A 16,630-nucleotide genomic window follows, 5' to 3' on the forward strand; every position below is an offset into this window, starting at 1 on the left:
CCCAGAGAGAACTAATGCAGAAGGGCCGAGGCAGGGCGACCGGGAGCCGAGCGAGCGGGCTACATTCCCCCCTCCCCGCTCCACACACACACACACACCCCCAGCTCAGTCTTCCCCCAGGTTTGTTTGAAAGTGGCGAGAAGCAGCGATCGCCCCTCTCTCTCTCCTCGGACTATTGTTGCATTTCGCGTCTAACTGGGTTCTCTCACACCCCCGAGCGCCAAGAGGAGGGAGGGGGAGCGGGTTGGGAAAAGAAATAAAGCGAGCTCAGATCAGATGGAAAAAAAAAAAAAAAACCCAGCAAGGAAAAAGAGACACTTAAAGGGAAAGAGTCGCCATGTTTAGCAGCTTTTTTAAAGATCTCGTCAATTTCACACAGAACGCACTCGCTGGGTCCCAGCCCTCGTCTTTTGTCCAGTTCAGTTGCAGCAAAGATCTTTTGTTCTAACTCAGCGTGAAAAGAAAAACTTTCTTTAAATGCAATAAACTTAAACCAAACTCAAGACTCTAAACAGATCCTCCTCCGGCCACTCTAAACATATACAAGAGGTTTTGTTTTAACCGTTTGAAAAATTTTGGGTCCTGTTTTTCTGCCTTGCAGACCCCAAGCTCATTGCTGAAACTCAGAGAGAGTGAGAGAGATTTCCAATGACTAGAACACATGCTTAAAGCATAATAAAACAGGGACTGTCTTTTGCTTTGAAAATCATAAATTATAATTTAATGCCAATAATAATTTACAACAAATGGCTGTTTACAATAAACTAACACAAAACAAACAAGGAAAAGGGCCTGTGTTTTACTTATTAGAGAAACTTCACACACTCACATGGATAGCACTTGCAAGAGGAGAAAATAAACAACAACCGACAAACCTCGAGCTAAAGGTCAGCGATATTCTGCCCTAAGAACATACTTGTATTTATGTATGTATATATCTACAGAAAGAAGCTGGGGGTCAGATGGGAGGACTCTGCTCAAATTCACAAATCAGACAGATTTTTCTGGTCTACATGTATTGACTGGAACTGAGTATCAAAGTTTAATACACTTTACAAAATGATCCCTTTTCTCCCACCTCCTCTACCCACCCGCTAAACCACAGCATAGTGAAGGATGGTGGGGGGGGGTGCTGGAAAACCTCAACAAGAACAAAATTGCAAGCTCCCACACACTGAGCTTCCTTCAAACCAGGAAAAGAGAAAGAGGAAAAAAAAAAAAAAAACAAACACCTCTAAAACAAAATAGTTACTACTTCCAAATCAGCACACCCTGTAAAGTTTCCTTCCTTCTTTCTTTCTCTTCTTTTTCTTAATTTGGCTTCTAAGGACAAAGGATCCCAAGAGCAGTACAGATTGTATCTACACAATCCTAAATGTCAAAATGTCGATGTGTTTTTATGTACATAACTCCAGTGGAAAAGACTCCCTTGACCTGTGGTCATGCTCTCACAGAATGAACGTAAAGGGGGGAGGGGAAAGGCAGGCCAACCGCAAGTTATCATATATACACTAAAAACAGACCCTTTAGCGCTCTAAGCTCTATCACTGAATTTGAAATCCTCTCAACAACCAAGCTAGATGAGAACCACAGAGTATTTTTAAAAATCACACCTACTTAAGGAAAAACTCACTGCAAACAACTGCCCTCTATTTACAATGCTGTGATTAGCTTGCTAGAACGGTCTTTTGCTTAACTGTCAGAAATGTACAAAACAGTATTTTTTTCTGATCATAAAATAGATACTGATTTCAAGATTTCTAATACTTTCCACAATACCTTCCCTAAGCAGGCACTTAAGTGTGACAAATATAAGGGCCTTTTTTTTTCCTGGAAAATCCATTTTTAATTAAAAGGAGGATTAGGTGAATGGGGGTGGTTTACTATATCAGTATGGCACTTCCTAAACCATAGATAAACCATTAACTTCAGCTTCTCCCCCCCCCCCCACACACACACCCAAATTAAACAGGCAAATACACTAGTCCACCTTTGAACAAACTGACTGAGGGGAGTAAACAAATGGACCCCCGGCCCGGCTCAGCGAGAGCTCACAGGGGCTCTACTCGATGAGAAAGACAGTGAGTGGGGACAGCCAAACAGATTTCAGATATCAAATAATATTTTAATTTCTGAATACTTTCAATTTTCCTTGGAATATAACACACAAAGACTCGACCAAACAGTTCAGTTATTATAACTTTTACAGTATACAGAAATGTTGCACTTAAAAAAAAAACCTTCAGTTTTTTTTAAAACACAAACTGTAAACTCTAAGATACTGAATCAATCACGTTACCTATAAGTGCCAACAGTGTTATTTTGTCATGCTGATTTCAATGGTATTTTTTAAAAAGGGAAAATATCAACAATTATAATACAAAGGGTTTGCAAATATACAAACAGATATAGGATTTTCGTAACAATTCAAGAACTAAGCGGGACCCAATTCAAATTACAAAAGTTCACTTTTTATTCAAAACCTCAGCATGTGTCTTGGACACATTCCTTGGCTGCCAATAGATTCCACAGTTCATTCTCTTTCTTAAAATATTTTTAAAAAGCTAGGTTTGTCGTGGTGTCTTTTTTTGGGGGGGGGCAGGGTAGGGGAAGTTAAATGTTGTATGTGGTTCCTCCGGTTCTCAAATTAAGAGTGCTCAACTTCACCTAAAATTTTTGGTCACCACTTGTAAGTGCGTTTCCATCATCTTTGAGTTGCCTTTTAAAGTTTTATGTCTTCCTATGATATTTTCATGGACTCAGTTTTAATTCTTGCAGAACATATATTTTAAGGATACACAGTTTTTAAGAAGCCAAGATTATATCAAAACTTATTATAGAACCACAGAATAAACTGGTTTGGAACCAGAAAAGTACAAAAAAGAACAGCTAGAGGTACATAGACACAGGACAATTAATAATTTGGAAAAAAAAAAAAAGACTTACTTTCTCCATTCTGCTAATTTTCTCCCAATCTCCTTAAATGCACTTTTAGCAATATTTTTCAAAAATTTACCAAAAAAGAAAAAGACTAATTTCCTTTTTATACAAAAATGATAAGTAGCAAGTTGTTCTGACCGACACAGGAGTTTTTTTTTTTTTTAATGCATTCTGTAAAAGTTCATTTGACAGTCTTTTTTTTTTTGAAATTCACAGTCCATGAAATTCTTCCCCTCTCTTCTTTTAGCAAACTTGTAACATCCTTTTATATCCTTTCTTAACAGAAGGAATTTAAGCAAACAAACCAGTCTTTTGCCTTTTCTTTCTCTCTGTTTCACTCCCCCTTCTTATTTTGATTTATTATTTATTGAATTGCCATATACGGCCAGTTAAAACTGCTGCCGGACAGTAACATATCCCGGATGAGGGTTTCGATGGGGGTTTTACCTACCAAACGGACGAAAAACAATTGCTCTATGACTGAGGAGGAGACCGTGCGGAGGGAAGGGAGGCGAAGCAAAAGCTTTCCGAATCGCGTTGGTTGGTTGGGGTACTGGCTCCTAACGTATTCTTCCAAAGCACACTGGGACTTTTCCTGCAAGCTTTCCACATGGGCTACATCAGAGAGACCACAGGCATCTGGAAGAAAGTTTAAATAAAAAAAAAAAAAAAAAAAAAAAAAAAGGAGAAGGAGAAGAAGAAGAATTCAGTCATCAGATTAAGAGGTTTGAAATGGGTCACATGAGGTCTGTGTACAGGGCTCTGTCAAACTGCCCCAACCGGAGCTGGAGCAAATGCCTCTGTACTGAAAACTTGGGCGGAGGGGAGCTGGGTGGGGGGAGGAGAGCACGAGATGATCCTGGGGTAGTTGCTTTAAAGTCAAACACAGCTCAGTGCACTGCAGGCTTTCACTGTCCCAGTCCTCAGGCTTGGTCACTGGGAGGCCCAAGCAAAGTGCATTGGGTGAAATCTGGCTCAAGTCAGTAAACAGACAGACAAACAGATGAACTGAAAACTGCCAGGGCTCCTCCCCCTCCTCCTCTGTAAATAATAGTTTGGCTTATAATTATATAGTGGGGGGGGGGGCAACAACCTGGCCCAGCCTCTAGTAATGGCGTCCACGACCCAGCCTCAGATTCTCCCCAAAGAGGGCGACTCATTTTTCTCCAGTCTTTGAAACTGATTTAAGTGGCCCTTTAAAACTGATCTTGTCAGTATAGCCCTATTGAAGGGCAGCCATGCAAACTGTGATCTCTCTGTTCATTTGAGCTGTTTCTTTTCCCCCTTTTCTTCTTGCTCCCTTTTTCTCCTACCCCCCTTTATTTATTTATTTATTTTTTTAGACTCAGGTCCCTCCAAGAAGAAACCCCTCCCTGTTATCTTCAGGAAAACACTTTTCTCTTTTGGATATGTGAAAATACAATAAGTGCCTTTGAAATGAGAGGCTTCTCAGTGAAGGCAGTGCAGGTTGTGACCTGACCTTTTTGGGCTCCCCAGACAAGACTGGGGCTAACACATGCATATTGTGAATCCTTAAATCAGATATTTGAAAACAGCCGCCACTTCCTCCACCCCAAGAACCAGAACACACATGCAATTTCCTCATGTGTGTATCTAAGATTCCTCATGTAGAGAGAATGCATAGGTGTCTGTGGTCAGGAATTAAAAGATCTGTTTGCATAGGACTCCCTCCCTCTGCATTGGTACACTGTATGTCTCCCTATGAATCAGATAAGAGGGACCTTTATCTCTTTGTGAGGAGATTTGCATTCTCCACACAGGCCTCCACATTTTGCAAATAGTAATAAATTAAACTGTTACGACAGTATCAGGCATTTCTTTCCTTGAAAGACCAAGGGTAAGGCGAAGAGCGAACAATGATATCGAGAAATTAGCAACACCCCCATCGTCTGGGATCATGGGCTGGGTGTAGCAGGGTTGTGGCATGGGGGTGAAGGTGGCTGTGGGGTAGGGGAATATCCTGCCTGTCTATTTGCATCAGGCAAATGTTCTAGTTATGACAGTTCCCCTGAGAAAAATACTCCAGATCCAAGCCTCTCTCCATACAGCTCTTCCTTGCCCAGACACTGCCCTTTAATTGATTACTTAAGGACTTTCAAACGCAGAATTTGGGGTGGCTGTTGGGGGGGGGATTATGTGTGAAAAACAGCAATGTATAACAGACAGTGGGTTAAGGACTCAGAACCTGCAATCGATTGAGCTAATGACTTGGGTCCCCAGATTTCTTTCAAACAATAAGGAAGAGACTGTGAATCTTTTTGTCTGCCACAGAACTACTCAGCTCTCCTAGCGTCCTGACTACAAGCTGTAAAAACTGCAGTTTCTAGGTTCCAAGCCCTACCAACACCCAAATGTTTGTTATTCTGAATTGGGAACCCCTCTCCCCTCTCAGCCATGACAAAGGGATCAGCTGACAACTTAGACCAAGAATGTGGAGGGGGTGATTTCCACCCACCTGGGATAGGCTCAACTCAGCCTGGAGGCAGCCAAAAGGCTCAGGTGTGGCCCAAAGTGGAAAGCCAGACACCTTCAAAAATCATTTGGCCTCAAGAGTTAATTAATATTAGATCTATTACTCACACAGGTTAAACTACATACAAACTAATTAGATTTCATAATGCAGTCAATGATGGTTTTATATCTTTGGCAACATTCATATCCAGCCCAAGCTGGCATACACTTTGGGTTGAGAACTGCCTTAAGTGTCTGCCTGGGGAGAGGAAGCAGGAGGCCAGAATCTTGCACCCCTCGCAGACACTCTGGACAGTTATGATGGCCCCTTTCTTCCTCTTGCCCCTTCCTGACAGCTCTTCCTCCTCTCCTGGCAGTCTGCATTGTTTTAATAAGAATATGATTTTGAAAATTGCTGCCCTCAGGTTGGATTTGCCTGGAGCCCCAACTCCTACTGAGTTAGCAGACAAACTTTTCCCCTGCAGGGGCAAACTTTCCCCTGCAGAGATGATGCCAGGACAGCTCCAGTGCCCAGAGGCATCTCCTCAAGGCTCAGCCAGGGTGACAGAGAGCGAGCCATGGGGTAGGGGAGATTGCACAGGCTCAGCTGGCCCTGAAGGCCTGGGCTAAGGAACATGCATCCCCAGTCTGGCAGGCCGGAGAGGCTTTCCCATGGCCCATCCTGCAAGCCTGTGTCTGAGGCCACCTTCCTCAAGTCCAGCCTTCCTCTCCTGTCCCCTGGACAGGCCTGGTGAGGCCGAGCACCTATACAAAGTTCCCACTCCAAGTTTGCACTCAACAGTTTGGCCTTCCAAGGGGGGAGGCTGGGCTCCCTCTGGGGACTCCCAAGTTCTCTGGGCCCTAACTCTGAGCTAGGAGTCCTTGGGCATGAGAGGGCAGGGCTCCTTCCTACCTGAGGTGAACAGGACTATGGCCTTGAGACAGCTGTATTCGGCGGAGTCGACGTGCAGCGCTTTCAGCTTCTCCACTTGCTCTTGGAAGATCCGTATGTGGTCCATAAAGGCGACCACTCGGTCGGCGGACATGGGTGAGGCGTGTAGGCCGGCGGCGGCCAGGAGCGGGGCGACGTGGAGGGGCATGGAGCACTGTGCCGCATTCAGCACGAACAGCTCGCTCCAGGTGAGGCGAAGCAGGGCCACCTGGTCGGTGATCTGCAGGTCGGGGAAGAAGGGGATGTTCCGGGCCCACTCGACGGCGCTGAAGAGCATCCGCGCGGCCAGTTCGCAAATGTTCTCGATGCCCATGATGTTGTTGGGCTGCATGCACTGGCTGCCGAAGCGCGACGTGGGATAGGGCTCCGCGCGCAGCAGCAGAGAAATATATCCGGACAGGTACGAGTGGCAGTTGAGAGGGTCCCCGTTGGTCAGAGCAAATTGCCCGTGGGTTGGCTGGGTGGGCGGCATCCTGCCCCTCTGCACCGCTGCGGGGAGGAAAGGAGACACCCCGCAGTTAATGACCAGCCTCTGTCCCCAGCTACCCCGGCGGGGTCTGCCCCAGCCCGACCCCCACCTAACCCAGACCCCGCACCGCGCCAGAACAGGCAGGCCTGCCCCTCTCGCCAGCGCGCCAGGGCCACAGACCTGGAAGTCGCCAGGAGCCCGGCAGCACTCCTCTCAAACCACCACCCAGGCAGGCTCTGGCTGCCAGAGCGGCACACTTGCCTCCGAGGCCCGCTCGGGGCTGGGCCGCCGAGGACCCAGAATTGACCACTTTGCCTCGGGGTCCCCGGCACTGTGGGCGGGATGTAGCATTCTGGGGGCATCTTTCTTCTTTACTGCTAAACAGCTGATATTTCTTATTGATTGGAGGAGAGGGAGCGGGAGGGGCGAGTCTGGGGGGGAGGGTGAGACGCTTTTGCAAAAAGACACAAGGGTTCACCCCAGATGGCCTGCGGCCACCCCAGAACAACTCTCCCCCAAACCCGGCAGCCCCAACCCCAGCCCGGCGGGGAACCCCCGGTGAGAGACGAGCGGAAAGCCGAGGTCTGGCGGCAGCCTAATCAGTGTGCTCGAAGAAAGAGAGACGGAGGGAGAGGGCGGAGAGAGAGGCCGGCCGAGGCGAGAGGAAGCCGGGGAGAGGCGGGGAGCAGGCGGCCGGCGCCGGCGCAGCCCGGGTAGGGCCCGAGAGGGCCGGGGAAAGCTGGCGAGGCTCGGGCTCGGGCTGTTATCTGACGCCGGACCGGGAGAGTCGCTCTCGCAGAAACACAAAGAAAGCCCGGCGTTCGGTCGCCCTAGCCCGGAGCCCGCGCCCGGCGCCGAGCGCGCCATTGGCCGAGCACTGCTCGCGGCGCTCGGCGAATTTTATATCACAAAGACCCAACTCGCGCAGAGCGAAAGCAGCCGCCGAGGGCCCCTCGCCCACCCTTCCCTGCTCCCTATCGCGCTCTCCTCCTTTCAAAAGTGAAAGGAAAAAAGAAAACAGAGGTATCCTTTTTTTTTTTTTTAGCAGAATGTTAATCCACGGAGGGTCACATGAGCGCTGCCCGGGCAGCAGCGTTAATACGGCGAAGTGCATAAAATTGCCATTTGTAATTTGAACCTCCTGTACAAAAGTACAATCTCAGGTTGTTGTTTTTTTTTTTTTTTGAGAGGGTGGGGGCTGGGGAGAGGGGTGGGGAGGAGGGACATATGTTGAACATGCAGGAAAAACAAGGGGAGAGAGAGAGAGAGAAATCGAGAGGAAAGGCAGAGAAGTAAACCAGGCTTTTAAAACAACAACAGACAACACCCCATCCCTCGCAGAAAGGCGAACTCGAATGAACTCGCAATCAATGCAAAGAAAATGAAACAGCCCGAAGAGAAAGTAGAGGAGGAAATCAGTCGGCCAAAGCATGCGGATTTGGGGGTCTGGGTTCCAGCGCAGAACTTGCTTCTAGTATAAAACCCCTTTCAGCTGCAATACGAAGAGAGGAGCTTGGGGCTTCTGCGTCCTTACCCAGAGCAGGCTAGCCAAACGCACCCAGGGCCCCGGGACCCCAGGCGGGGGGGGGGGAGAGGAGAAATGAGAGGCCGATACCTTCCCGTCTCATGCCCACTTTGAGGCACTTTTTGAGGCGGCAGTACTGGCACTGGTTGCGGTGGTGCTGGTCGATGGGACAGTTCCGGTTGGCGCGGCACGTGTAGCTCAGGTTCCTCCGCACGCTGCGCTTGAAGAAGCTCTTGCAGCCCTCGCACGTGAACTGGCCGTAGTGCTTGCCGCTCGACTTGTCCCCGCACACCACGCACTCGATGTGCTGCTGCTGCTGCTGCTTGTCGCCGCCCGGGCCGCCGGGGCCTCCCTGGCCACCGGCCGCCGTCTGGGCCGGCGTGCTGGCCGGGCCCCCTTGGCCCGGCGTCTGTGGCGTGTGCGGGGCTCCGGGCGGCGGGCCGGGCACAGGCGGCGCCTGCGAGGCCTGGCTGCCCTGCGAGCCGGGCACCTCGTCCTGGGGGTCGCGCCACGTGCTGACTACCATTGCCATATCTATGGGGGCCGCGTCCGGACTTCCTGCTCCCCTGGCTGCGGGCGGCGGCGGCTCCCGGGTCTCGGGCTCCGGCGCGCCGCCTTTTGTGTGTGCGAGGGTGCGAGAGGGCGCGGGAGGGCGCCCCGGGTGGCTCGGGGGCTGGTTGGTTGAGGTTGATTAGTTTTTCCTTTTTTGTTTCTGCTTTTGCAAAGTTTTGTCGATTGCTTGTCTGGCCCGGTGTGTTTGTTTTGTTTGTTTCCCTCGGCTCAGCTTTGTTGGTTTCGGGGGGCTTTCCGCCCGGAGGGGAGGGGAAGGGGCCAGGGGAGAGAGAGTGGGAGCAGAACGTGGAGAGAGAGGGAGGGGAGGGAGAGCTGCAAGTCGATTGTCTGGCTTCAAGACAGAAGTAGGAGGCAAAAAAAAAAAAAAAAAAATCTCTCCAAAGATCTCGCTCGCTCTCACTCTCTCCCTCCCTCTCTCGTTCACTCTCTCGCTCTCAGAGCTGGTGTGCCGAGGAGTTGGAGTAGGAGGAGGAAGAGGAGGAGGAAGAGGAGGAGGAGGAGGAGGAGAGGCGACTGTCCGGGGGCCAAGTCCAGGGCAGCCCACAGTCAGCCATTCAGGAAAGCCATCGAAATCAGGAGGACTGGGAGAGCGGAGGCGCCGGTCGCGGGCGCGCCCAGAGAGCCGGGCAGGCCGGGGCGGAGGCCGGCGGCCCGCGGAGTGGCCGGAGCGCTGCCCGGGTCCGGGGGAATCAGCATGAAAGTGGTCCGCGTCGGGCGCTGCTCGGCGTCGTCCTGGCGCTGGGCCGCCGCCGCCGCCTGCCACGGGCGCCCGGCGCGCGCCTCGCTCGCTCTGGCCGCCGCCGCCCGCTTTCGCCGGATGGAGGCCGCTCGCCGCTCCCTGCGGGCCGCCCGGGCCGCCGCCGCCGCCGGAGCCGCCGCCGCCGAAGCCGCCGGGTCGGGCCCGGAGCCGCCGCGTCTAGCGCCGCCGCCGCCGCTGAAGCCGCTGCTGCCGCTGCTGCCGCCGCCGGAGCCGCTGCTGCTGCTGCCGCCGCCGCCTCACACACATAGGGAAAGAGTCAACTCGCCGGCGGCGGGGGAGAAATGATAAAAGAGAGAGAGGAGGGCAGATCACCACCTAGAAGCACATCCTTCGTGCGCAGAGGGGGGAGAAAAAGACGGAGAGAAAGAATGAAAGAAGGGAAAAAAGGCAGCACGGCACCCGGAGAAAGGAGGCAACTCGGGGAGAGGAGGAGGAGGAGAAGAAAACACACACGCGCGCACGCACACACACACCGCGGAGAGAAAAGAACAGAGAATCAAAGTGATCAAATATGCTAAAAAGGGGGGCGCGGGAGGGAATGCGATTTATAGGCGCCGGGGCTGGCAGAAGTGGCTTCTCCGCGATCAGCTCACTGAGCTCTCTATATAGTGAACTTTGACACGACTGCTGCAACTTAGCGCACGTTGCCATGGTGACGGCGCGCCTTATAAGGCAGCAGCCGGGGTTGGCCTGGCCAGGCGCGCGCGCGCCGCCCCCTCGTCGTCATTGGCCGGAGCGCGGCGGCCCCGCCATGGCGGCCGCGGGCTCAGCCCGGTCCTAGCGCGAGCGGCGTCGCGGCCGCGGCGCGGGGAGCGCGGGGGGCCAAGAGGGGCGGGGAGGGGGCGGCCGCGCCGCCACCACCGCCAGGCGGGGGATGGGCCCGGGCCGGCCCCGGGCACGCGGCCCCCGAGCTCTCCGCACCCCGCACCGGAGGTTTCCGCCCCAGCGGGGAGAGGAGCGCGGCGCGCACACACAACGCCTCTTAAAGGCTCCGCGAGAGGCTTTGGATGGAATAGAGGACTTCGCCTCCCGCAACTTGGCTATGCCACGAAATCCGTCGCTCGCGCACCACCCGGGACTCCCGGCGCATCTTTGTGCCCACAATGCCAGAGAAAGAGAAAAGTTCCCCGGTTTCTTTGCAGAGGGATAGTGGGTGGGGGGCAGGAAGGTGCCGCGAACCGAGCTTGGAGGCATTTACCAAACGAAACATTTGGTCAAATCCGGGTGATGGTAGACTCTTCTTTTAATCAACTCTGATCACTTGTTTTTGTGGCTTATTTCTTTTTTTCCCTTTTCGAGGAAAAAAAGCCGTTTAGCGTCTATCTTTTCCTTGTAGGGTTAACATTTCACAGGTATGTGGCCTGACATTTTAATTGCTCAAATAAAGCATCTCGGATGCTGAGAAGCACAAGTAGACTTCATCTCATTGTCATGACGCAATTAAAATCAATTTTCCTCAACTTTATCCTCTCTCATTAGTTATAGCTAACTCACAAGCCAACGTCCTGCCACACACCCAATCGTGGAGAGAGGTGAATAGACCGTTGTGCCCGCTGATGGACAAGCGGAAGCAGCCTCCCAGCCTCCCCTGTGCATACCCTCTGTACACACATGTAAGCGCACATGTATCAGATGCACATTTGTCAATGTACACAGACAAAGACTTCAGCGACTGTGTTTCTAGGTCATGGAACAGTTGAGTACGAACTTCATTGTTCCTCAAGTTCCTTTTAAGCATCTATATAGTCATTAAAACACAACCAGAGATTCTTCTCCAAATTGGGAATAATACCAAGTCCAACTCACAAAAACCACACACAAGCCATAGTCTATCTCAAGAGATTGACTGTAATAAGAACAACTTCATAGCCTGTGCCATTCTGCTCAATGTGCTAAAATCATCAACATGCATGTGTCTCTGAATTCCAGGGCGTTTGATTTTAAACATCAAACATCTAGAATTGCCCCCACAGAATACACTATATTTCAACGCAGTACCCTTTCGGTTTGATTATGAGAAGTTAGTGAATTGTGATTATTCAACATTTATGGAACAAAATTTTGACACCATCATACACGTTTTCGCACAGAGAAAAACCGTAAACTGGTAAGCCAACCAGGGTTATGAACAATTAAAATATTTGACATAAAACACGCTGAGCTTCAGGAAACATGAACACATATAAAGGGTAAATTAATGACCACAGGAAAGCATCCTTGATAGTTCAAAAAAATCGACGAGATGAAAGATTTAAAAAAACCATAAACCAGACGTATAATTGACCTGTGCTGGTGTGCACTTTGCATTCAATACCCTTTACACACAGGCAGAATACAAGGTAGGTTCTAAGTGAAGATGCAGGCAGACAGGGGCTAGTTTTTAGGGAAGGAGAAACCCCCCTTACACTTCATCCCTGAAACCTTCTTAGCCCTCACCCCTTCTCCACTGAAATCACGTATTTCACTAAAGCTGCAGGTGCTGGGATTATCTGAAAGTTGTAAAACAAAAAACAAAAAACAACCCCAACTATAGTGGACACTGAACTATCATAAACCTGGTGTGTGATGAGACTGCCACAGAGAGAAGACAGGCTCAGAATTTCAGGTTGATTAGAGACACAATATAACTTTCTCTTAAAGAGGACAGAAGGATGGAAAAGAAATCATTTCAGAGGAGGTTTTTTTTTTTCTTTCTTTCTTCCCTTTCAACCCCTATGATTCAAGGGATTGCCTAATGCTACAAATGTCAGTAGATTAGGGGCAAACTCAGCAGAGATGTGGTGGGGCTGTGTTGAAATAGGAAATCTAATGGGCATACCCATCTCAGTTTAATAGAAAATGGGAATAATTGATTGTAGGGAAATCTTAATCTCTCCTCTTGAGTGCAGACACTTCCATAGCAAGATCACCTTTTTACAGACATGAAGGGGGAAATTTTCGAGGAGGAAGAGCTACCACAGTACACTTAGAGATTTTTGGTATTTGAAGTGCGCTCTGATGGCCTCAGATTTAAAATGAAGAATTTCCCAATCTCTTACAGAACTGAAACCTGCTAAAGCACACGACTACAGGGCTGCCATGAAGTCAGAGGTGTTTCACTCTGCATTTTAGGATTCATTCAGTTATGGGGATGCTATTAAAAATCCAAAAATATAAATAAATGGCCATATCAATTATAGTTAATTTTACCGCATACAAGAAGAGAAAGGACTGCAGACTGAGAAAAAAACAAAAAGAGGGGAAAATATTTTAAAATGTCTTCTTCAGAGATGCTCACTTCCCTTGAATAAACAGCTCTAAGACTTACAGATAAATATCAATATGTCGTTACTGTTCAAAAAAAAAATCCAGCCCAGTCTTTTATTGTACATGTAAATTTATTTTAATGAGAGGAATGGCAAGCTTTAATTTGGCCAGTGAAAGTTGGAAAAACATTTGTTTTACTCTGGTGAAAAAAAAAAAAAAAGAAAAGTAAACCCACCCAGGAATATGATTTTCTTGTAGAAAGTGGCCTGACGGCTGTAATTCTCCACAAATTAAATCACAATATGAATACAGACCCCAGCAAATGCCGAGTTTAACTCTGAACTCAGTAGAAACCAGTTCTGTCCACCAGGATTCATTGAATTCCTCCTCTCCCTCAATCTAGTCCGTGTGTGTTTTTCTCTTCCACCACACTGGAGCTCCATGAATAGGGAAAGGGGCTTCCATTGTGTCCCTCTGAACTTCCAAGTCAATGCAATTTTTAACCACTGGCTTGTGGTACTTTGAAAATCACCAGGGGCTGTCAGAGTTGGGTCCTCTGAAAAATTTACAGTGCTAAATCAGAGCATATGCTGGGAGGGAAAAAATTGCTTAAGATTGGAGCAAGTACAGTATCTGTCTGCCCCCTAGTGTAAGAGTCCTCGCTGCCTAAAATTCAACTTTAAAAGAAAAGGAGCTCTTAAAGGGAAACGACTTTGAGCTCACGTAGGCATAGGAGAATGAAACTTCTGTACATTTTAATCTGAATAATTCTTCAGGATTTAAAATTAATTGGCTCTGGCTTGGTTGGACCGGACTGGGATCTCGCCACCTCTGCGTTTCCCGAGTCACTGGCGGAGAGGTGATGATTTTTTTTTTCCCCCTGAACTGGGTTTATGTGCGTCCCCCTCACCCCCTCCTCTCTTTTTCTTTCTCTGTCTCTGTCGTCTCTCTCGCTGGCTTTTTAAAAATGAGGAACCGTTCCTTGAACGTTCTGGACAGAGCACAGAATTGCTTCTTAAGTCAGCCCGACGCGGTTGCAATAGACAGCAAAAAGGTAAACGTTTGCCTGAAATCCGCACGCCAGCTCCACCACCCCGCCCGATGGTGAGTACCCTTCTCGTTGCGATTCTCCTCCTAGCTTTAACCGAGCGCTCGCCTCCCCGAGCCGCGGCCGAGGGCGCCGGGCAGAGCTTTCCTCCCTCCCTGCCTGGCTGGCTGTCAGTTGCACAAGGTTGCAAAATGAAGCGCAGAGGCAAATCGAACAGTAAATTCTGATACTTAGTGCGAGCCTCGCAGCTCCTTTGCTAGCAAACCGAGTCGTCTGTTGCTTGGAAAAACACGCTTATAGGACTGGCTTTTAGTTTGCTCTATCGAAGGAAATGAGTTTGAGGAGACAGGACGAGGAGATGGGGAGGCACCGCAGTCTTTACGCTTCGGTTTAATCATATTTTGGCAGCTTTGCAATTGTATTTTTCCCCTCATCCCCCCTCCACCACCTCTCCTATCACACACATGTAATAAAATATGGCAATGCATTGAATTGACTGCCCCCCTCCCCAAACCTCTGAAACCACAGTCCTAGGCATTTCATACACGTTAGCAAACCGATATTTTGAAAAGCCCCAAGTCATCCCCAGCCCCACACGGCACAAGGAGAAAAGTGAGAAAGGAGAGAGAGAGAGAAAAAATACTGTAAGTAAACATACCAAAACCATATTTGCCTTGTTCAAGGTCCCAAACCGCTTGCATCTTCCTTCTAAGCAGGAATAACTCTCCTTTAGTTTGGCGGGTGAAATAAACGCTTTGTTGGCCCCCTGAAAAGATGGGTCTTTGATAATTAAAGAGAATCTCCTCCTCGGTGTTTATCTAAGCGATTGTGCAAACTGATAAAAAGTAGGCACTAGCCTGCAGGGAAAAAGAGGAAAGGTGAAGGGAGAGATCTTCCACCTCGAGGAAGTGCTTCCCCATGTATTAGGCGTTCTCAGCCCTGGGAAACCCTGCACACTAACTTTAGAGAGACGAGGTTTCAGGGAGCTTTGTACATAGCTGCTGAGGAATGCAAGCCTCGCCTTGAAGAAAAAAAACCCCAAACCGTAGGTAGGAGATGTCTGGAGTGATCCTTGTCTCTCATCTCATTCCTTAGAAGGAAGAGTGCGTTGTTACACCTTGTTTGGGGCTGGAAAGACGAGACTTTAAAAACACCCGTCCAATTGAAAAAAATCTCCCAACTTAATGAGTTTAGTCGGAGGCTGGAGCAAACGGCTCAGCCTCAGCAGAAAACCGCCAACAACTATAGGCGATATTGCAAAGCAGGACGACCCAAGGCACAGCCAAATTCCACTGTTTGGGGTCGAGAGGGATGGAGGCTAATCCTAAAGCAAGTTGGAAAAAAACAGAGGTGGGAGAGGAGGGGGAAAAAGCAGCAGCCTAGCAGACTGGCAGACAGGCTCCCCTCACCCTGGATCAAAGATAGAACTTGAAACAGGAGGGCAACATTTTTCCTAGGAATCCGTTGGAATCCTCATTTTTCTACTTTTAACTCATGTCCCCCCAAGTGATTTTTCCCTCTCCCCTGCAGATCCGTGCCCCCCTTTTCCAGTCCCCATTCTAGAACTTTCCTGAGGAGGAAACCTATTTCTTTTTGGGGGGAGGGGTTCCCAATTTCAAGTCTTCAAATAATGAATGCTTAATTAACCCCCTCCCTTCACCCACCCTCCCAAATGAAAAAAAGGAAGCAGGAATACAGTAACTAGAGAAAATTGGGAATAAACTATGTTGCCTCTTGCAGTTTTAATACAGTTTTAACTAATGGATTTTTTTGTTTTGTTTTAAGAGAAGAATAATGGGGAAACACGGATCTTTTATTTTAGGAAACTGTTATGGTAAGATGTATGTCAGACTTGACAAATGGAACTAACGCTCTTCGGCTGCTTCTTGTCCTTGTCTTAAACAGGAATTAAGTTAAACACAGTGCTGAATGTTAATTACATGTTTACTGGCTAATGAAAATTACAAATGGTTTTGCCACCTCAAACAATGATGAAAACTCTGAAGACACTGTAATTATATACTTTGAGGGAAATAACTCAGAATATTGATCATAAGAAGTGTAAATCTTTTTTTAACTATTCATTAATACCATAAATATGGGCTACAGAAGTTTTTCCTTGTGGTTTGTCTCATCAGTTATATCGAGTGGATGGATGGTGAGGCTTCTCTGGGGAGGTGGTGAACTCATTCTCTTATAGAAGGAGGCCACTTGTGTAACTGGGGGGGGTGCCCCCTCCCTTCCGCCCCCGCCCCCTTTAACCCCCGCAGAAGGTCGAAGGATAGTTCAACAGGGGGGCTGGGCTCAGGGCAGGTGAAGGTGATCACTGCCCAGCCTCTCCCCTCCCCTCCCCTCCTCTCTCCTCTTCTCCCTCCTCCCTTCCCTGCCAGGTCTGATCGATGACCGCCTTCCCCAGCCTGGGCGCCTGTCGGATAACCTGGCATTCGGGTTCCTTATGGAGGACAACTCACCGCAACCCCGCGACGCTGCCCTGACAACTTAAGTTCCTTCCTTCAGAGGTGGCTAGGTCAGTTCATTGCAAGAGAAGAAGAAGAAGAAAAGAAAGAAAAAAAAAAGTTGAGGTGGAGGGGGTTATTGGGTAAGGTGGCTTAGGCGGCGAGACCAGAACCGGTTTCCCTGGGTTG

General features: G+C 49.0%; 2 protein-coding genes across 4 annotated transcripts in view; one reads left to right on the forward strand and one right to left on the reverse strand.

Moving 5' to 3' along the window:
- Window positions 1-692: 692 nt before the first annotated feature.
- Window positions 693-15,541, reverse strand: NR2F2 (nuclear receptor subfamily 2 group F member 2). Of its 3 annotated transcripts, none has more exons than XM_026510387.4 (3): window positions 14,644-15,541; window positions 6,326-6,853; window positions 693-3,579 (listed from the first exon to the last, which is right to left on the reverse strand). In XM_026510387.4, exons 1-3 carry the CDS (start codon window positions 14,684-14,686, stop codon window positions 3,305-3,307), a joined length of 846 nt encoding a protein of 281 aa, XP_026366172.1. In that variant the 5' UTR covers window positions 14,687-15,541; the 3' UTR covers window positions 693-3,304. The 3 variants fall into 3 exon arrangements, with proteins under 3 accessions (XP_026366172.1, XP_026366171.1, XP_026366174.1); XM_026510386.4 differs by lacking the exon at window positions 14,644-15,541 and adding an exon at window positions 8,449-9,675; XM_026510389.4 differs by lacking the exon at window positions 14,644-15,541 and adding an exon at window positions 7,014-7,354.
- Window positions 10,521-16,630, forward strand: part of LOC113263654 (uncharacterized) — a 177,987-nt gene continuing 171,877 nt past the window's right edge. The window contains exon 1 of the mRNA XM_057303856.1: window positions 10,521-14,041. The gene's annotated coding sequence lies outside the window, so the exon portion shown is untranslated. The remainder of the gene's footprint in view (window positions 14,042-16,630) is intronic.

This window comes from Ursus arctos, unplaced genomic scaffold, assembly GCF_023065955.2.
Source record: "Ursus arctos isolate Adak ecotype North America unplaced genomic scaffold, UrsArc2.0 scaffold_28, whole genome shotgun sequence".
Taxonomy (NCBI): Eukaryota; Metazoa; Chordata; class Mammalia; order Carnivora; family Ursidae; genus Ursus; species Ursus arctos.